The sequence below is a fragment of the Brassica napus genome, chromosome C2 (genome assembly GCF_020379485.1).
Source record: "Brassica napus cultivar Da-Ae chromosome C2, Da-Ae, whole genome shotgun sequence".
NCBI classification, from domain to species: domain Eukaryota; kingdom Viridiplantae; phylum Streptophyta; class Magnoliopsida; order Brassicales; family Brassicaceae; genus Brassica; species Brassica napus.
Genome location: NC_063445.1, coordinates 56902221 through 56920902, shown reverse-complemented (window position 1 = coordinate 56920902; position 18682 = coordinate 56902221). Strand labels below are relative to the sequence as shown.

Here is an 18682-nt window from a genome sequence, read left to right as displayed (position 1 = left end):
AACTCGGGTCGGGTTTTATTTTTAATCTCGGGTCGGGCTTTGTTTTAATTGGGCAATCGCAATTTACAAAACGCAATTAATTTATTTCTAATTTCGATTTCAAAATTGATTAGGGAGGGGGATTAAAAAAGTTTGGGGGGGGGAGATATGAAGAGAATTCATATTTCTGGGTGGATTGGTCAAGAGCCAAGAAGTTTGGGGGAGAATAGGTAGCGTGTGCAAGTCTCCATGGGTTATAGGCAGCCAACCCAAAAATATATGTTTAGGCATTAAAAAATCGGTCTATGTGGCCGTTTAATCACTATTTACCCCATTGAAGCTGAAGGTTGCATTTGTTCAGTCACTCTGATTATTAATAGGCCTATTCGATTAAGCCTATGCATGCTGAAGCTGATTATCTTGTGTTAATCGGTAAGCAAATAATAACACTAAACTTGATTTTATTATCAGACTGACATTCGAAACATATGACTATATAAAAATCATATTACAGCTTTGTTTATATGCATTTGCATTTACTTATTCTGTATATATGTGTGTGTTTGTATATTTAATGTATAGACTATAATATACACGTATATGTTTACATGAATCCTAGTTTTTTTTGCCTCCGTTTCCTGGGCTTGGCTTTGGCTTAGGCTTAGGCTTACTCTTCTGCAACCTCTGCTCTGTGGTTTCAACCGTCATATCATCTTCATCCTCTTTCATCTCGATATCGTCTTCTTCCTCACTGTGAGATGACAAAGAAGAGCCAGAAGATGAGGATGAAGAACTTTCGAGACCAAGACATTTCAAGAGAAGAGTTGTTATTGAAGATTGATCAAATAACATGAATGAGATCCAATGAGAGTCGCCTTTTTCTCCTTTTCTCAGATTCTCCATTGTTGATTTCTTGAAAAGAAAAATTTCTTGTTAATGTTCTTTGAGAGAGAGATATTGTGTGTAGTTTGGTTTGTGATGGAACTTTGTTAATGCAGTTGCTACTCCTTTAAAAGGGATAGGTATCATCACTAGGTTGTTGGTCAACTCTTTTTTTTGTTGACCGAGTCTGTTTTTTTTTGACCGAGTCTGTTATAAACCGGGTTTGTTAGGTGAAGATCAACTTTGAACTAGTTGGTGATGGTATGTTAAAACTTAAAACGTAAAATGAAATAACAGTGTTGACATTGATCTAATGCGGTCAAAAAAATAGCAACGTATAGTGTGGTGCGGTGGGGACTGTGGGAACGTCTGGTCTTAGTCAAAGTCAATACACGCACTTCTCTGGTTTTTGTTTGAACCAAAGATGTTGAATTAGTAGTACAGTTGAATTCTTTTGATTATTTCAAATAAAGACAAAAGTTTTTTTTTTTTTTTTTTTTTTGTGTTCGGGGTAATACTATTCTACTAGAGGTTAATGGATGTTTGGGATGGACCTAGCACCTCAAAAATAATCTTAGACTAATCAAAATATAATTGGGATTTTAGGATATAAAGATGTCGGAAATAATTGGCTGACTGATAAAAGTGAAAATAAATTGTTGTTTAGAAAATCTGAGATATATTATCGAGAGGAAAGAAATATTTAATTAAATGATTATGAATCGTCCATTTTATGTTTTAGTTATAAAGAAAATCTCTCTCCTCTAATTTTTCTCTCTAAATCCTCTGAATAAGAAAACTTAATCGCCCTCCCTTCCCAGCTCCGGCGGCGGTGGTTCTTTTGACCGTCGTCGGGAGCTCTCTTATTCCTCTTCGTGCTGTCGGTGAGACGATTTTGAATGAGTTGGTTGCTCCGTGATGTGTTTCTTGGTGAAGGTATTGATGATTGGGTTTCTCGGAAGCTGTAGGTTTTTACTCGTTGCTTCAAGGTTTGAGCCGCCTTTCTCTCCGGGTGCTCGCGGCAACAGGGGTCTCAGTCCGCTCATTCCTTTCCCTTGGGTCATCGACGCTACGCTTACTCCTGTCTGCCTCTAGGACCATAGTCTGTCGTAATTGAATCTGCTTGTCTCTAGATGCTCTGTTTAGTTTCATTTATGCATTATGTTTCTTGTTTTTTCTGTGCTTCTGTAAAAAATTTAAAACTTGGTATAATAATTTAACATTTTACCAAAAAGAAAAAAAAATCAATAAATTCAACAAAAATAAACATTTTAATCATAAAGAGGTTTATAAAATCATAACCACAACCAATGATATGAAATAGGGTTGCTCTTATCAAATAATATTATATATTAAAATAGAAGTCATAACCTTGATTCATGTGTGATTTTTTTTTAAAATGAACCTAATTGACCTATTCCTAAAAAATCACGTTACATTTAATCTCTAATCTTATCATTTGAATTTTGGGCAATCAATAATTAGATTTAAATAATAGATGATCCATTGGATTTATAGATAGTATAAATTAAATAGATATAATTTAATGTTGTAATATTATACATCCATATGTTAATTATTTAAATATTTGTCGATGTTAAATTTTAAAATTATGAAGATTTTTTTTAAATAACAAAAATCATATTATCTAACAATGATTAATCTTTACTACCTTAAACCAATGAAAACAAAATTTAAACTATAAGGTTTATTTTAAAAATTAAACAAAAACTAAATTTTTAATTATTTATTCGATAATATAAATCTGTGAAGCGAAAAGTTTAATTTTTTAAAAACTTTCTAAATTTGTGAAATGTTACAATATTTTTGAATATGAAAATAAAACAATATTTTACTAATCTTTATATATATAGTTACGATTTTAATAATGAAATAATAATCCGAAAATATATATATAGAAGAAGATACAAATACTTGTGAAAGTTTGAAATAATCTATTCAATGAAAAAAATATACCGTAAACTTATTATGTTTTAAAAATTGATAGACACATATATATTATAATATATACCAATTTAGAATTAAAAATAAAATATTTATATAAAAATAAATTAAAATAAAAACTCGCGCTGTTGCGTGGATCGAAATCTAGTTATAATTAACTTAAGAAATAATTGGTAGGACAAAATACTTTTTCTTCTTGCACACAAATAAAATGGTTATGAGAACACCATTAATTAAATTTAAGGATCCTTTTTTTTTACATGAGTTTAAGATTTTACTGATAAATATGTGATAGTTAGTTAGTTTCGAACTTGTATCATAAATTAAAGTAGTATCAAAATTCTTATTATTCCTTTGGCTTAATGCATTTATGGCCACTAGTATTACCATTGTGGTTCCTTAGACAAACTGGAAGATAATGATTATTGTCGTGTTTATCATAAAGAACTCCAATTTTATGTCTCATCATACCTTGTTTAATAGTTATGGACCTTCCAGTGACGCGAGACCTATCATCACGTATGGCTTAATGACTTGTGGATTTTATGAAATACTCTTTTCTATTCGAAGTTGGTGTTGCATGCTCCTCGTGGTTGTGACACTAGGAATATTTAAATGTTGTTTGATAAATAATAAAAACCATATGTTTTTTTGGTCGAAAAAAAACATATGTTACTCGGACAGAGCATCCTACCTGGCTACATGTGACCTTTGTATTTAATATTCTCATGTTCACACATTGTGAATTTGTGTTATGGTCATCGTCAATACGTCATTATAACTTTTTTCGAAAATATAAACTTGTCATATTTATATAGTACATATTACTTATACTAAAATGTTGGATTAAGAAAATTCCTTCAACTTTAGAACAAGATTAGTAATACGTAAAATGGTACAGTGATTTTGAGTTTTGTAGGTTTTTTCAGTCGCAAGATTAAACCAGTAGACAAGTAGTGATACGCAGTCCTCTCTTTGGTCGTTCCACTAAGTTTATCAGAAAAAAATACACGCCATCATTTATAGTTTAAAATTAAAATGTCTTTATTCATTTTGTCGTTTTGCTGTAATAAAATGTAGTGTTGCAGATATGTATAAACTATAAACCATAAAGATAACTTAGTTGATTTACACGCATAGACTTATCGAACAATAATTAATGTGGGTTCGGCCGAGCTGTTGACTCTTATTCTAATCCAGTAATTCGGTACGTCTAAAGTTTAACATTGATTAGGGACAGATAATTTGATGGTATTGGTTATGAAACTTATGGTTGGTCGGACATTTTTATTTTGCCGAACTCAATTATCATGCCAAATTTCAATTATAAAAACAAAATCACATCAACTACTATAAATTCATGTACAACAACACTTACATGCCAACGATGAAGAAACAATTCTTCCATTTCAAAAAATGTATTAAGAGATTTCTTTCAGCTTGTACATTATTTGGGAATACAAAAAGTTTTTTTATGTTGTTTTCAGATTGATGAACTAGCATAAGTTCTTAATATCATTAAACACAAATACAACTAACAATGATGTTACGTAGTACTTCGTAAATAACAGTGAGTGCACTGTAAATAGAACACATTAGACTGCAAATAAAATGAGCTAAAGATCGTATTTGTGATGTTGGCCAGGCCGGCCCGAGCTTTTCTGTTCCTTCTTCTTTGTCTTTGCTTTCACCCCTCTACTCGTCGCAAGGGTTTTACTCCCCCTACTCGTTATAATGACGTTTTCTTCCATCACAACATCTTCCTCCTCCTCTTCTTCTTCCTGCTGTAACTGCAAATTTATTATTCAAAATGTTACTTGGCTGACATTAACCTTCATAACACGATCAAATTTCTCATCCAACTTAACTTGATGTTTTAATAAAAATAATTCTAACAGTATATCATAAATTTTATTTTCTTAGAAAATATAAATAGCTGAATAAATAACTGAAAACAAAATAATAAAATACTTATAAGCGCCATTAAATTGTTAAAATATACTTCCAAAACATTTGATCAAAACATCATTCTAAATTTTAAACAGAACTTTCTCAAGAAGAAATTTTAAACGGAATTTATTTTAGTGATTCTCCCTAAATTAGTCAACACTCATGCACGACCAATTTAGCATACACACAAAACCAGTAAAATAAGAATCCCATATTAATCCCTAATAATCACTTGAATAATCGATAAATATTGTTAAAGAAAGCTTACCGGTTGGGTTGAAGTCACCGGAGACGACTCCGTTTTCGTAGATGGGGATTCATGATGAAGAAGACCAAGGCACTTGAAGATAGCTTTAAGGGTTTGGTCGAGGAACTTAAATGGTATCATCCACCAATAAGTTTCTTCTTCACTTAGTCGCTCATATTTTTCCATTGAGATTAGATCTGAGCTAGAACTTTTACTAGTAGGAATAACTCTGTTGAGAGGAGTGAAAACTATTTATTAAATGTGAATGATTGAGCAGAGAGATCACAGAGACAACTTTGCGTTTTATAGTGGGTTAACTCGGTATTTGGTGTGGGTCTTTAAAATAGTATACATTTCTTAAATCATGTCTTTGGGATATAATTAAGAAAATAATTGAATTCCCCCCATATAAAATAGATTTATTTGTTATTAAGCATGTGGTTTTAGCCTTTAGGTGAGTTGACGACTCTACAGTCTACTAATAATTTAACATATCGGAATAAGCCTTGCAAACAAAAACGAGCCGAGTATGTTGTGTGTCTTGCATCTTGTGGTTGTTACTTGTGAGTTGCGAGGCTATTATATAAGGCTGACAATTTGGAGACTGGCGAAGTTGCGTTGTGTCATGTGATGCTTGATCTAGGTATTCTCTGCTTGAAATATTCTGCACTATTTAAGTAGACATTAATAATTGCAATTACATATAGTTTAGTTATGTTGATCAGATCCGTCAGGCGTCAAAAGTAACTTTTCCAGTCTCTCTTATCTCTCTGGATTTATAGCACTTCCATCATTTAGAAATTTATAAAAAGATATAGTATATTATTGATAAAATTAAAAATATCAATTGCACCAATCTATAAAAAGTGTCTTTATTGATTCAGTCGTGATCATATGAAAGTGATCAAACAGTTTCCCACCGACTTTCAATTTGACTTGCATCCATCTTACTAAGATTTTTTTTTTCATATTTCAGTTAACTGTATTTGTTTTATTTAGGTGAAGTTAATCATCTCTAAATGTTATGCTCTTTTTAAAAGTTATTGCGATTGGTCCTGTATTTTCCAGATATGGATATGACTAGTACTAGTAGTAATCAATTTACAAATTCAGTATATTTTTATTAAAATTTAATCAGAAACTAATGCTCAATGTAGTTGTGGAATAGAACTTTTCAGATTTTTCATATATTCTTTACACGATAAAAGATGTCCGGTCCTTCTTGGATGCTTCTGATATTCGTATACGAAACCTTACGAAAATATTGAATTTTTCGATAAATATTCTATATACTGAAGCATATGATCTTTAGTGTTGTTTTAAAATTTGTAAACACATTCTACATTTGTATTGATGTATATTAAATTCGTTTTTATGGTGCATGAGCTTCGTTTTAATTTTTGTCAATTAATATAGTAAAATTTCATAATACTCCCTAATTGGTGGATTAACAACTATAGAATTGCTATTTTCTAGAGAAACGGAGATAACAAAAGTTCCAAATCTCTTTGACCTTCATCATATGTTAGTGAAAGATGCAACTATGCATTAAAACGGTATTTTCACATTTTTGAATTTCTCAAAATCTATGTGTTAACCAACCTCCTACGAAAATATTGAGTTTTTCGGTAAATGCTCTATATACTGAAGCCTATGATCTTTAGTGTTGTTTTAAAATTTCTAAACACATTTTACATTTGTATTAATGTATATTAAAATCTCTTTCATGGTACATGAGCTTTGTTTTAATTTTTTGTCAATTAATTTAGTAAAACTTCATAATACTCCCTAAATTGGTGGACAAACCACTATAAAATCGACATTTTCTAGAGAAACGAAGACAACAAAAGTTTCAAACATATTTGAACTTCATCATATGTTAGCGAAAGATGCAACTATGCATTAAAACAGTATTTTCATATTTTTGAATTTTTCTCAAAATCTATGCGTTAACCAACCCCCTACGAAAATATTGAATTTTTCGGTAAATGTTCTATATACTGAAGCCAATGATCTTTAGTGTTGTTTTTAAATTTCTAAACACATTCTACATTTGTATTAATTTATATTAAACTCTCTTTCATAGTACATGGACATCGTTTAACTTTTTGTCAATTAATTTAGTAGAATTTCATAATACTCCCTAAATTGGTCGACTAACCACTATAAAATCGCTATTTTCTAGAGAAACGGATTCTAGAGAAACGGAGACAACAAAAGTTCCAAACCTCTTTGAACTTCATCATATAGAGAAGGAATCAACTATGCAATAAAACAAAATTTTCATATTTTTGAAGTTTTCTCATAATCTATGTGTTAACCCCTTCGAAACTATTGAGTTTTTCGGTAAATGCTCTATATACTGAAGCCTATGATCTTTAGTGTTGTTTTAAAATTTCTAAACACATTCTACATTTGTATTAATGTATATTAAACTCTCTTTCATTGTACATGAACATCGTTTTAATTTTTTATCAATTAATTTAGTAAAACTGCATAATACTCCCAAAATTGGTGGAGTAACCACTATAAAATCGCTATTTTCAAGAGAAACGGAGACAACAAAAGTTCCAAACCTCTTTGAACTTCATCATATGCTAGTGAAGGATGCAACTATGCATTAAAATAATATTTTCATATTTTTGAATTTTTCTGAAAATTTATGTGTTAATAACCCCTACGAAAATAGTGAAATTTTTGGTAAATGCTACATATACTGAAGCCTATGATCTTTAGTGTTGTTTTAAAATTTCAAAACACATTTTATATTTGTATTAATGTATATTAAACTCTTTTTCATGGTACATAAACATCGTTTTAATTTTTTGTCAATTAATTTAGTAAAACTTCATAATACTCCCTAAATTGGTGGACTAAACACTATAAAATCTCTATTCTCAAGAAAAATGGAGACAAAAAAGGTTTCAAACCTCTTTCATCTTCATCATATGTTAGTGAATGATGCAACTATTCATTAAAACAGTATTTTTATATTTTTGAATTTTTCGCAAAATCTATGTGTTAACCTCTACGAAACTATTGAGTTTTTCGGTAAATGCTCTATATACTGAAGCCTATGATCTTTAGTGTTGTTTTAAAATTTCTAAACACATTCTACATTTGTATTAATGTATATTAAACTCTCATTCATTGTACATTGACATCGTTTTATTTTTTGTCAATTAATTTAGTAAAACTGCATAATACTCCATAAATTGGTGGACTAACCACTATAAAATCGTCATTTTCTAAAGAAACGAAGACAACAAAAGTTTCGAACCTGTTTGAACTTCATCATCATATGTTAGCAAAGGATGCAACTATGCATTAAAACAGTATTTTCATATTTTTGAATTTTTCTCAAAATTTATGTGGTTTAACCCCTACGAAAATATTGAATTTTTCGGTAAATGCTCTATATACTGAAGCCTATGATCTTTAGTGTTGCTTTAAAATTTCTAAACACATTCTAAATTTGTATTAATATATATTAAACTCTCTTTCATGGTACATGAGCATCTTTTTAATTTTTTGTAATTTAGTAAAACTTCATAATACTCACTAAATTGGTGGACTAGCCACTATAAAATCGCAATTTTCTAGAGAAACAGAGACAAAAAAGTTCCAATCCTCTTTGAACTTCATCATATGTTAGTGAAGGATGCAACTATGCATTAAAATAGTATTTTCATATTTTTGAATTTTTCTGAAAATTTATGTGTTAATAACCCCTACGAAAATATTGAATTTTTCGGTAAATGCTCTATATACTGAAGCCTATGATATTTTTTAAAAAAATTCGAAAAATATTCTACATTTGAATTAATGTATATTAAACTCTCTTTCAAGGTACATGTACATCATTTAATTTTTTGTCAATTAATTTAGTAAAACTTCATAATACTCCCTAAATTGCTGGAGTAATCACTATAAAATCGCTATTTTCTAGAGAAACGGAGACAACAAAAGTTCCAAACCTCTTTGACCTTCATCATATGTAAGTGAAAGATGCAACTATGCATTAAAATAATATTTTCATAATTTTGAATTTTTCTCAAAATCTATGCGTTAACTAACCCCTACGAAAATATTGAATTTTTCAGTAAAAGCTCTATATAATGAAGCCTATGATCTTTAGTGCTGTTTTAAAATTTCTAAACATATTCTACATTTGTATTAATGTATATTAAACTTTCTTTCATGGTACATGGGAATCGTTTAATTTTTTTGTCATCTAATTTAGTAAAATTTCATAAGACTCCCTAAATTGGTGGACTAACTACTATAAAATCTCTATTTTCTAGAGAAACGAAGACAACAAATGTTCCAAACCTCTTTTACATTCATCATAATTTAGTGAAAGATGCAACTATGCATTAAAACAGTATTTTCATATTTTTGAATTTTTCTCAAAATCTATGTGTTTAGTGTTGTTTTAGAATTTCTAAACACATTCTACATTTGTATTAATGTATATTAAACTCACTTTCATGGTACTTGAAAATCGTTTTAATTTTTGTCAATTAATTTAGTAAAACTTCATAGTACTCCCTAAATTGGTGGACTAACCACTATAAAATTGCTACTTTCTAGAGAAACGGAGACAACAAAAATTCCAAAACTCTTTGAACGTCATCATATGTTAGTCAATGATGCAACCATACATTAAAGCAATATTTTCACATTTTTGAATTTTTCTCAAAATATATGCGTTAACCTCTACGAAAATATTGAATTTTTCGGTAAATGCTCTATATACTGAAGCCTATGATCTTTAGTGTTGTTTTCTAATTTCTAAACACACTATACATTTGTATTAGTGTATATTAAACTCTCTTTCATGGTACATGGATATCGTTTTAATTTTTTGTCAATTAATTTAGTAAAACTTCATAATAATCCCTAAATCGGTGGACTAACCACTATAAAATCGTCATTTTCTTGAGAGACGAAGACAACAAAAGTTTTAAACCTGTTTGAACTTCATCATATGTTAGCGAATGATGCAACTATGCATTAAAACAGTATTTTCATATTTTTGAATTTTTCTCATAATCTATGCGTTAACCCCTACGTAAATATTGAATTTTTCGGTAAATGCTCTATATACTGAAGCCTATGATCTTTAGTGTTGCTTTAAAATTTCTAAACACATTCTACATTTGTATTAATATATATTAAACTCTCTTTCATGGTACATGGACATCTTTTTGATTTTTTGTCAATTAATTTAGCCAAATTTCATAATACTCTCTATATTGGTGGACTAGCCACTATAAAATCGGTATTTTCAAGAGAAATGGAGACAAAAAAAGTTTCAAACCTCTTTGAACTTCATCATATGTTAGTGAAGAATGCAAATATGCATTAAAATAGTATTTTCATATTTTTAAATTTTTCTGAAAATCTATGTGTTAATAACTCCTACTAAAATATTGAATTTTTCGGTAAATGCTCTATATACTAAAGCCTATGATCTTTAGTGTGTTTTTTTTTAAATTTCGAAAAATATTCTACATTTGAATTAATGTATATTAAACTATCTTTCATGGTACATGGACATCGTTTTAATTTTTTGTCAATTAATTTAGTAAAACTTCATAATACTCCCTAAATTGCTGGACTAACTACAATAAAATCGCTATTTTCTAAAGAAACAGAGACAGCAAAAGTTTCAAACCTCTTTGACCTTCATCATATGTTAGTGAATGATGTAACTATGCATTAAAACAGTATTTTCATATTTTTGAATTTTTCTTAAAATATATGTGTTAAACCCTACGAAAATAATAAATTTTTCGGTAAATGCTCCATATACTGAAGCCTATGATTTTTAGTGTTGTTTTAAAATTTCTAAACACATTTTACATTTGTATTAACGTATATTAAACTTTCATTCATGGTACATGGACATCGTTTTAATTTTTTGTCAATTAATTTAGTAAAACTTCATAATACTCACTAAATTGGTGGAATAACCACTATAAAATCACTATTCTCAAGAAAAATGGAGACAGCAAAGGTTCCAAGCCTCTTCCATCTTCATCATATGTTAGTGAATGATGCAACTATTCATTAAAACAGTATTTTTATATTTTTGATTTTTTTCTCAAAATCTATGTGTAACCCGCTACGAAAATATTAAATTTTTCGCTAAATGCTCTATACTGATGCCTATGATCTTTTGTGTTGTTTTAAAACTTCTAAACACATTTTACATTTGTATTAATGTATATTAAACTCTCTTTCTCTCTTTCATGGTACATGAGAATCGTTTAAATTTTTTTTCAATTAATTTAGTAAAACTTCATAAGACTCCCTAAATACGTGGATTAACCACTATAAAATCTTTATTTTCTAGAAAAACAAAGACAACAAAAGTTTCAAACCTCTTTGACCTTCATCATTTGTTAGTGAAGGATGAAACTATGCACTAAAACAGTATTTTCATATTTTTGAATTTTTTCAAAATCTATGTGTTAACCTGTACGAAAATATTGTTTTTCTGTAAATTGTCAATATACTGAAACCTATGATCTTTAGTGTTGTTTTATAATTTCTAAACACATTCTATATTTGTATTAATTTATATTAAACTTTATTTCATGGTACACGGGCATCTTTTTAATTTTTTGTCAATTAATTTAGTAAAACTTCGTAATACTCCCTAAATTGGTGGACTAACCACTATAAAATCGCTATTTTCTAGAGAAACGGAGACAAAAAAGTTCCAAACCTCTTTGAACTTCATCATATGTTAGTGAAAGATGCAACTGTGCATTAAAACAGTATTTTCATATTTTTGAATTTTTCTCAAAATTTATGTGTTAACTAACCCCTACGAAAATATTGCATTTTTCAGTAAATGCTCTATATACTGAAACCTATGATCTTTAGTGTTGTTTTAAACTTCTAAACACATTCTACATTTATATTAATGTATATTAAACTTTCTTTCATGGTACATGGGAATCGTTTAAATTTTTGTCATTTAATTTAGTAAAACTTCATAAGACTCCATAAATTGGTGGACTAACCTCTATAAAATCTCTATATTCTAGAGAAACGAAGACAACAAAAGTTCCAAACCTCTTTGACCTTCATCATTTGTTAGTGAATGATGAAACTATGCACTAAAATAGTATTTTCATATTTTTGAATTTTTCTCAAAATCTATGTATTAACCCCTTATGAAAATATTGTTTTTCGGTAAATTGTCTATATAATGAAGCCAATGATCTTTAGTGTTGTTTTATAATTTATAAACACATTCTACATTTGTATTAATATATATTAAACTCTATTTCGTGGTACATGAGCATCTTTTTAATTTTTTGTCAATTAATTTAGTAAAACTTCGTAATACTCACTAAATTGGTGGAATAACCACTATAAAATCGTTATTTTCTAGAGAAACGGAGACAACAAAAGTTCCAAACCTCTTTGAACTTCATCATATGTTAGTGAAGGATGCAACTGTGCATTAAAACAGTATTTTCACATTTTTGAATTTTTCTCAAAATCTAAGTGTTTAACCCCAACGAATATTAAACTCTATTTCATGGTACATTGGCATCGTTTTAATGTTTTTGTCAATTAATTGAGTAAAACTTCGTAATACTCCATAAATTTGTGGACTAACCACTTTAAAATCGCTATTTTCTAGAGAAACGAAGACAAAAAAAGTTTCAAACCTCTTTGAACTTCATCATATGTTATCGAAGGATGCAACTATGCATTAAAATAGTATTTTCATAATTTTGAATTTTTCTGAAAATCTATGTGTTAATAACTCCTACGAAAATATTGAATTTTTCGGTAAATGCTTTATATACTGAAGCCTATGATCTTTAGTCTTTTTTTTTTAAATTTCGAAAAATATTCTACATATGAATTAATGTATATTAAACTCTCTTTCCTGGTACATGGGCAACGTTTTAATTTTTCGTCAATTAATTTAGTAAAAGTTCATAATATTCTCTAAATTGATGGGCTAACCACTATAAAATCTCTATTTTCTAGAGAAACGAAGACAACAAAATTTTCAAACCTCTTTCACCTTCATCATATGTTAGTGATGGATGCAACTATGCATTAAACAGTATTTTCATATTTTTGAATTTTTCTCAAAATTTATGTGTTAACCCCTACGAAAATATTGTTTTTCGGTAAATTGTCTATATGCTGAAGCCTATGATTTTTAGTGTTGTTTTATAATTTCTAAACACATTCCACATTTGTATTAATTTATATTAAACTCTATTTCAAGGTACATGTGCATCGTTTTAATTTTTTGTCAATTAATTTAGTAAAACTTCATAATACTCCCTAAATTGGTCGACAAACCACTATAAAATCGCTATTTTCTAGAAAAACGGAGACAACAAAAGTTCCAAACCTCTTTGACCTTCATTATATGTTAGTGAAGGATGCAACTATGCATTAAAACAGTATTTTTCATATTTTTGATTTTTTCTCAAAACCTATGTGTTTAGTGTTGTTTTAGAATTTCTAAACACATTCTACGTTTGTGTTAATGTATATTAAACTTTCTTTCATGGTACATGGGCATCGTTCTTATTTTTTTGTTAATTAATTTAGTAAAACTTCATAATACTCCCTAAATTGGTGGACTAACCACTATAAAATTGCTATTTTCTAGATAAACGGAGACAACAAAAGTTCCAAACCTCTTTGACCGTCATCATATGTTAGTGAAGATGTAACTATGCACTAAATTTTTTTTTCACATTTTTGAATTTTTCTCAAAATCTATGTGTTAACCCATTCGAAAATATTGAATTTTCGGTAAATACTCTATATACTGAAGCCTATGATCTTTAGTATTGTTTTAAAATTTCTAAACACATTCTACACTTGTATTAGTATATATTAAACTCTCTTTCATGGTACATGAGAATCGTTTTATTTTTTTGTCAATTAATTTAGTAAAACTTCATAATACTCACTAAATTGGTGGACTAACCACTATAAAATCACTATTCTCTAGAAAATCGGAGACAATTAAGGTTCCGAACCTCTTTTAACTTCATCATATGTTAGTGAATGATGCAACTATGCATTAAAATAGTATTTTCATATTTTTTAATTTTTCTCAAAATCTATGTGTTAACCTACGAAAATATTGAGTTTTTCTGTAAATATTCTATATACTGAAGCCTATGATATTTGGTGTTGTTTTAAAATTTATAAACAATTTATACATTTGTATTAATGTATATTAAACTCTATTTCATAGTAAATGGGCATCGTTTTAATTTTTTGTCAATTAATTTAGTAAAACTTCATAATACTCCTTAAATTGGTGGACAAACCACTATAAAATCGATAATTTCTAGAGAAACGGAAAAAAAAGTTTCAAATCTCTTTGAATTTCAACATATGTTAGTGAAGGATGCAACTATGATTTAAAACAATATTTTCATATTTTTGAATTTTTCTCAAAATCTATGTGTTATTATATCCATCGACCATAATATATCTTACATATTACTTAGTTTTATACAGATAAGTGAAAGATAAGCATTAAACCCCATTACAAATCTATCATATAAAACATAGTTGCTAATTAATATCCAAAGTAAATGTATGTATATATTAACATGATTTTTTTTGCCATCGTCAACTAAATAAAATTAAAGCAATTTCGAAGAAGGTACCAATTGAAAATTGAATAATACTCTTTATATAAGGATTTTTAACGTTAAAACCCCTCAACTAAGTTTCTTTTGGGTAAAAACCCTCAAATTAACTTTATTTAATGAATTAAACCCTAACAGATCGTAATTACCATTACTACCGGTAAATCTTTAGTTTATGAATTTCTACATTAGGTAAACATAGTTGAGGGGTTTTCCATTAAAAATCTAAAAAATAAAAAAAAGTTCAAAATTTTATAATATTATCTAAAAATTAGAAACTTAAATTTTCAAAATCAGCATTTTTTTTGTAAATATAAGAGTTTGATGTGTTTTTAAAATCAATATTATATATGTATAAATTAAAAATGCAAAAGCCCATAAAATATAATAAAAATTATCTAAAGATTTGCCTATAATAAAATTACTAAAAGATTAAAAATGTAAAAAAACAAGAAAATATAATAAAAATTATATCTTATCTATTAAAAATGTAATAATAAATCTTTAGATAATTTTTATATCTTCTGGGTTTTTACATTTTTAATTTATACATATATAATGTTGATGTTAAAAACACATCAAACTCATATATTTACAAAAAAATTAAAAATGTTAATTTTAAAATTTTAAGTTACTAATTTTTAGATAATATTATAAGATTTTGATTTTTTTTAATTTTTTTTATTTTTAATGGTAAAACCCCTCAATTATGTTTACTTAATGTTGAAACCCTTAAACCAAAGATTTACAGGTAGTAATGGTAACTATGACCTGCTATGGTTTAATTCATTAAATAAAGTTAATTTGAGAGTTTTTTCGTTAAATATTTAGTTTGAGGGTTTTTACCTAAAACAAAATTAGTTGAGGGGTTTTAACGTTAAAAATCATTTATATAAATATACCATTAATTTGATATACAAGAATTGATGTAGTAGACGTTGACAATTGTTTTCTGAAAAATCGTGTAGATCACCAAATCGAACAGGCAAGATTCTCATAAAGGAAGTTGAAAATTATATCGGTTAATTTTCCTCTGATTTTCCTAAATACGCGTTTTGAGGAGTTATATAAGTCAAAGCGTACATCTCAAGAAACAAAAAAAAAAGACCAAACGTTCCAAAGAGAAGAAAAGAATGGGTTACAAAGTTGCTAGAGCATCGGAGTATCTTGCCATCACCGGTGGTGGTATCCAAGACATCAAGCTTGCCAAGAAGTCTTGGGTGTTTCCATGGCAGTCTTGCACCGTCTTCGACGTTTCTCCGGTCAACTACACGTTCGAGGTCCAGGCCATGAGTTCCGAGAAGCTCCCTTTTGTCATCCCCGCCGTTTTCACCATCGGTCCACGCGTCGATGACCCTCACGCTCTCTTGTTGTACGCCATGCTTATGTCTCAGCATGATAAGCACTCGAACCACGTCAACGAGCTTGTTCAGGGTGTTATCGAAGGAGAGACTCGTGTTCTTGTTGCCTCCATGACCATGGAAGAAGTCTTTAAAGGTAATATATTCACTCTGTTTCTGAAAATTAAATATATAAATTTTAAGTTTGTTAGGTTAGGTATGTACTAGGGTTTCTCTTGTGTGCTTTTGCTTGTATCACATTCCAATTCTTGATTACTTGTAGGAACAAAGGAGTTCAAGAAGGAAGTATTTGAAAAGGTCCAACTTGAGCTAAACCAGTTTGGTCTTGTGATCTACAACGCCAATGTCAAGCAGCTCGTTGACGTGCCTGGACATGAGTACTTCTCTTACTTGGGTCAGAAGACACAGATGGAAGCAGCTAACCAAGCCAAGATCGATGTAGCTGAAGCAAAGATGAAAGGAGAGGTCGGTGCAAAAGAACGTACCGGGCTCACAATTCAGAATGCAGCAAAGATTGACGCTGAGTCAAAGATCATCTCCACTCAGAGGCTAGGAGAAGGGACAAAGGAAGAGATCAAGGTCAAGAGTGAGGTCCAAGTGTTTCAGAATGAGAAGGCGGCTCTTGTTGCTCAGGCTGATGCAGCACTTGCGATTCAGAAGGCTGCTTTGACCAAAAGCTCTCGTGTGGCTGAGGTTGAAGCTGCCAAGGCAGTTGCTATGAGGGAAGCTGAGCTTCAAACTCAAGTTGAGAAAATGAATGCATTGACTCGGACAGAGAAGCTCAAAGCCGAGTTCCTAAGCAAAGCCACTGTTGAATATGAGACCAAGGTAATGCATAGCTAATTCAAAGTCTTAATTAAAAAAAAATCTACTATCTAGAAGTCATGTAACATATGTATAATATTCTCTAAAATTTGGAGTCCAAAGCGAATGTTTTATCCAGAAACCTAGACCTTTGCTTTTCTCAGATCATGACATTGTTGTTGTTATTATGACAGGTGCAAGAAGCAAACTGGGAGTTATACGACAAGCAAAAGAAAGCAGAAGCTGTTTTGTACGAGAAGCAGAAGCAAGCCGAGGCGACTAAAGCTGCAGCTGATGCAGCCTTCTATGCTAAACAGAAAGAGGCAGAGGGACTTGTCTCCATGGCCAATGCTCAAGGGACTTATATCAAAACTCTTCTTGGTGCAGTTGACAACAACTACTCAGCAATGAGAGACTTCTTGATGATCAACAATGGGATTTATCAAGATATCGCCAAGACCAATGCTATGGCCATCAGGGACTTGCAGCCTAAGATAAGCGTGTGGAACCAAGGTGGTGCTGGTGTTGATCAGGGGATGAGTAGTGGTGGTATGAAGGATATTGCTGGACTCTACAAGATGTTGCCACCTGTTCTTGATACGGTTTATGACCAGACCGGAATGCAGCCACCGGCTTGGATTGGTACACTACGTGGTGCTGAGTCCAGACAGTAACTTCAGGTTCAACAACACAGCGGTTGAGAGTTTCAAGAGTGTTTTCTTTTTTCTTTATTTTATGCTTTTGGATGATATCTTTTATGGTTGTGATTTGTGAACTTGGAAGTCAAGTCAGCGTTTGTAGAGAACCTCAATTTCATCTCACAATTGCAAGCCGTGACTGACAGGTTTTTAATTGTTTCTTTTTCTGTTGCTCAAAAAAAAAAAATTGTTTATTTTTCTTTGACTATCGAAAATTTGACTTTAATCAAAGTGCTTATTGTTGGCGGAAAAAAAAAAATCAAAGTGCTTATTATTTTATTTATATGTAGTACCAATTATTGAAGTTGTATATATTGAATATTGGCTAGTGGATAAAACTGCGATGGTAGGTACAATATAATATTTTTTTAAAGCTTGACTATGTTACGCAATGGAGTTGACAAAAAAAAACGTTACATGATTTTTTTTTTTGAACTGAAACGTTACATGATGGCAGACACATTTTACTTAAATATAGTTTTGTAACATTATTTTATATAATACATACATGTTTATTCGTTGCAAATTGTGATAAATTACATCATTAATTTCAAAACAAAAATTAATAAATTCTATCAATCATAAATTACATGTCATCACATTACATCAATTATTGAACTATCATTGAAAAATGATGAAAGTATAAATCTTTTTTTTATGCATAACTAACAACTCACCAACCACAACTATACATGACTATATATGTAAAAATCAAATGTTATAGATGGTTGTAATGGATTAGTGACAAAATTATTTATTTATATGTCTGAATAATAAAAATGATAACTATTAAAAAAATGATAACTATTTAGAATATTTAAAATTAAATTTAAATAAAATATCAATCATCATATTAATATGGTTCTAAATTCGTATAATGAGTTTTTTTAGAAAAAAATGATTTACAAAAAAAAGAAGAAGCCAATATACCTACCATGCAATGTTGGGGTTTCAAGGATATAGGATTCGATCTGGTCGGCCTATCATGTGAAACTGATTGTGATGGCTATTTTGTAGGATGCACATTGTGGGAATACATTGTTGATTTCTCTGGACAAGCTTGTGGATGAAGGATGAGCTCCCACTACCAATGTGCTACTCCTCGTCTGTATGATTTAAGCATTGTGCGTTCTG

The 18682-nt window shown here is 29.7% G+C and overlaps 3 protein-coding genes across 3 annotated transcripts; 1 reads left to right on the top strand and 2 right to left on the bottom strand.

The window, feature by feature from the left end:
• Nucleotides 1–423: 423 nt before the first annotated feature.
• LOC106380159 (elicitor peptide 3-like) lies at nt 424–968 on the bottom strand. The gene has a single exon (XM_013819968.3). The coding sequence runs from the start codon at nt 880–882 to the stop codon at nt 595–597; it is 288 nt and encodes a 95-aa protein (XP_013675422.1). The 5' UTR covers nt 883–968; the 3' UTR covers nt 424–594.
• Nucleotides 969–4233: 3265 nt separating this feature from the next.
• LOC106380158 (elicitor peptide 1-like) lies at nt 4234–5560 on the bottom strand. The gene is made up of 2 exons (XM_013819967.3): nt 5045–5560; nt 4234–4616 (listed from the first exon to the last, which is right to left on the bottom strand). Exons 1-2 carry the CDS (start codon nt 5207–5209, stop codon nt 4443–4445), a joined length of 339 nt encoding a protein of 112 aa, XP_013675421.1. The 5' UTR covers nt 5210–5560; the 3' UTR covers nt 4234–4442.
• Nucleotides 5561–15727: 10167 nt separating this feature from the next.
• Nucleotides 15728–17943, top strand: LOC106382844 (flotillin-like protein 3). The gene is made up of 3 exons (XM_013822924.3): nt 15728–16182; nt 16309–16874; nt 17045–17943. Exons 1-3 carry the CDS (start codon nt 15819–15821, stop codon nt 17522–17524), a joined length of 1410 nt encoding a protein of 469 aa, XP_013678378.1. The 5' UTR covers nt 15728–15818; the 3' UTR covers nt 17525–17943.
• Nucleotides 17944–18682: the final 739 nt, after the last annotated feature.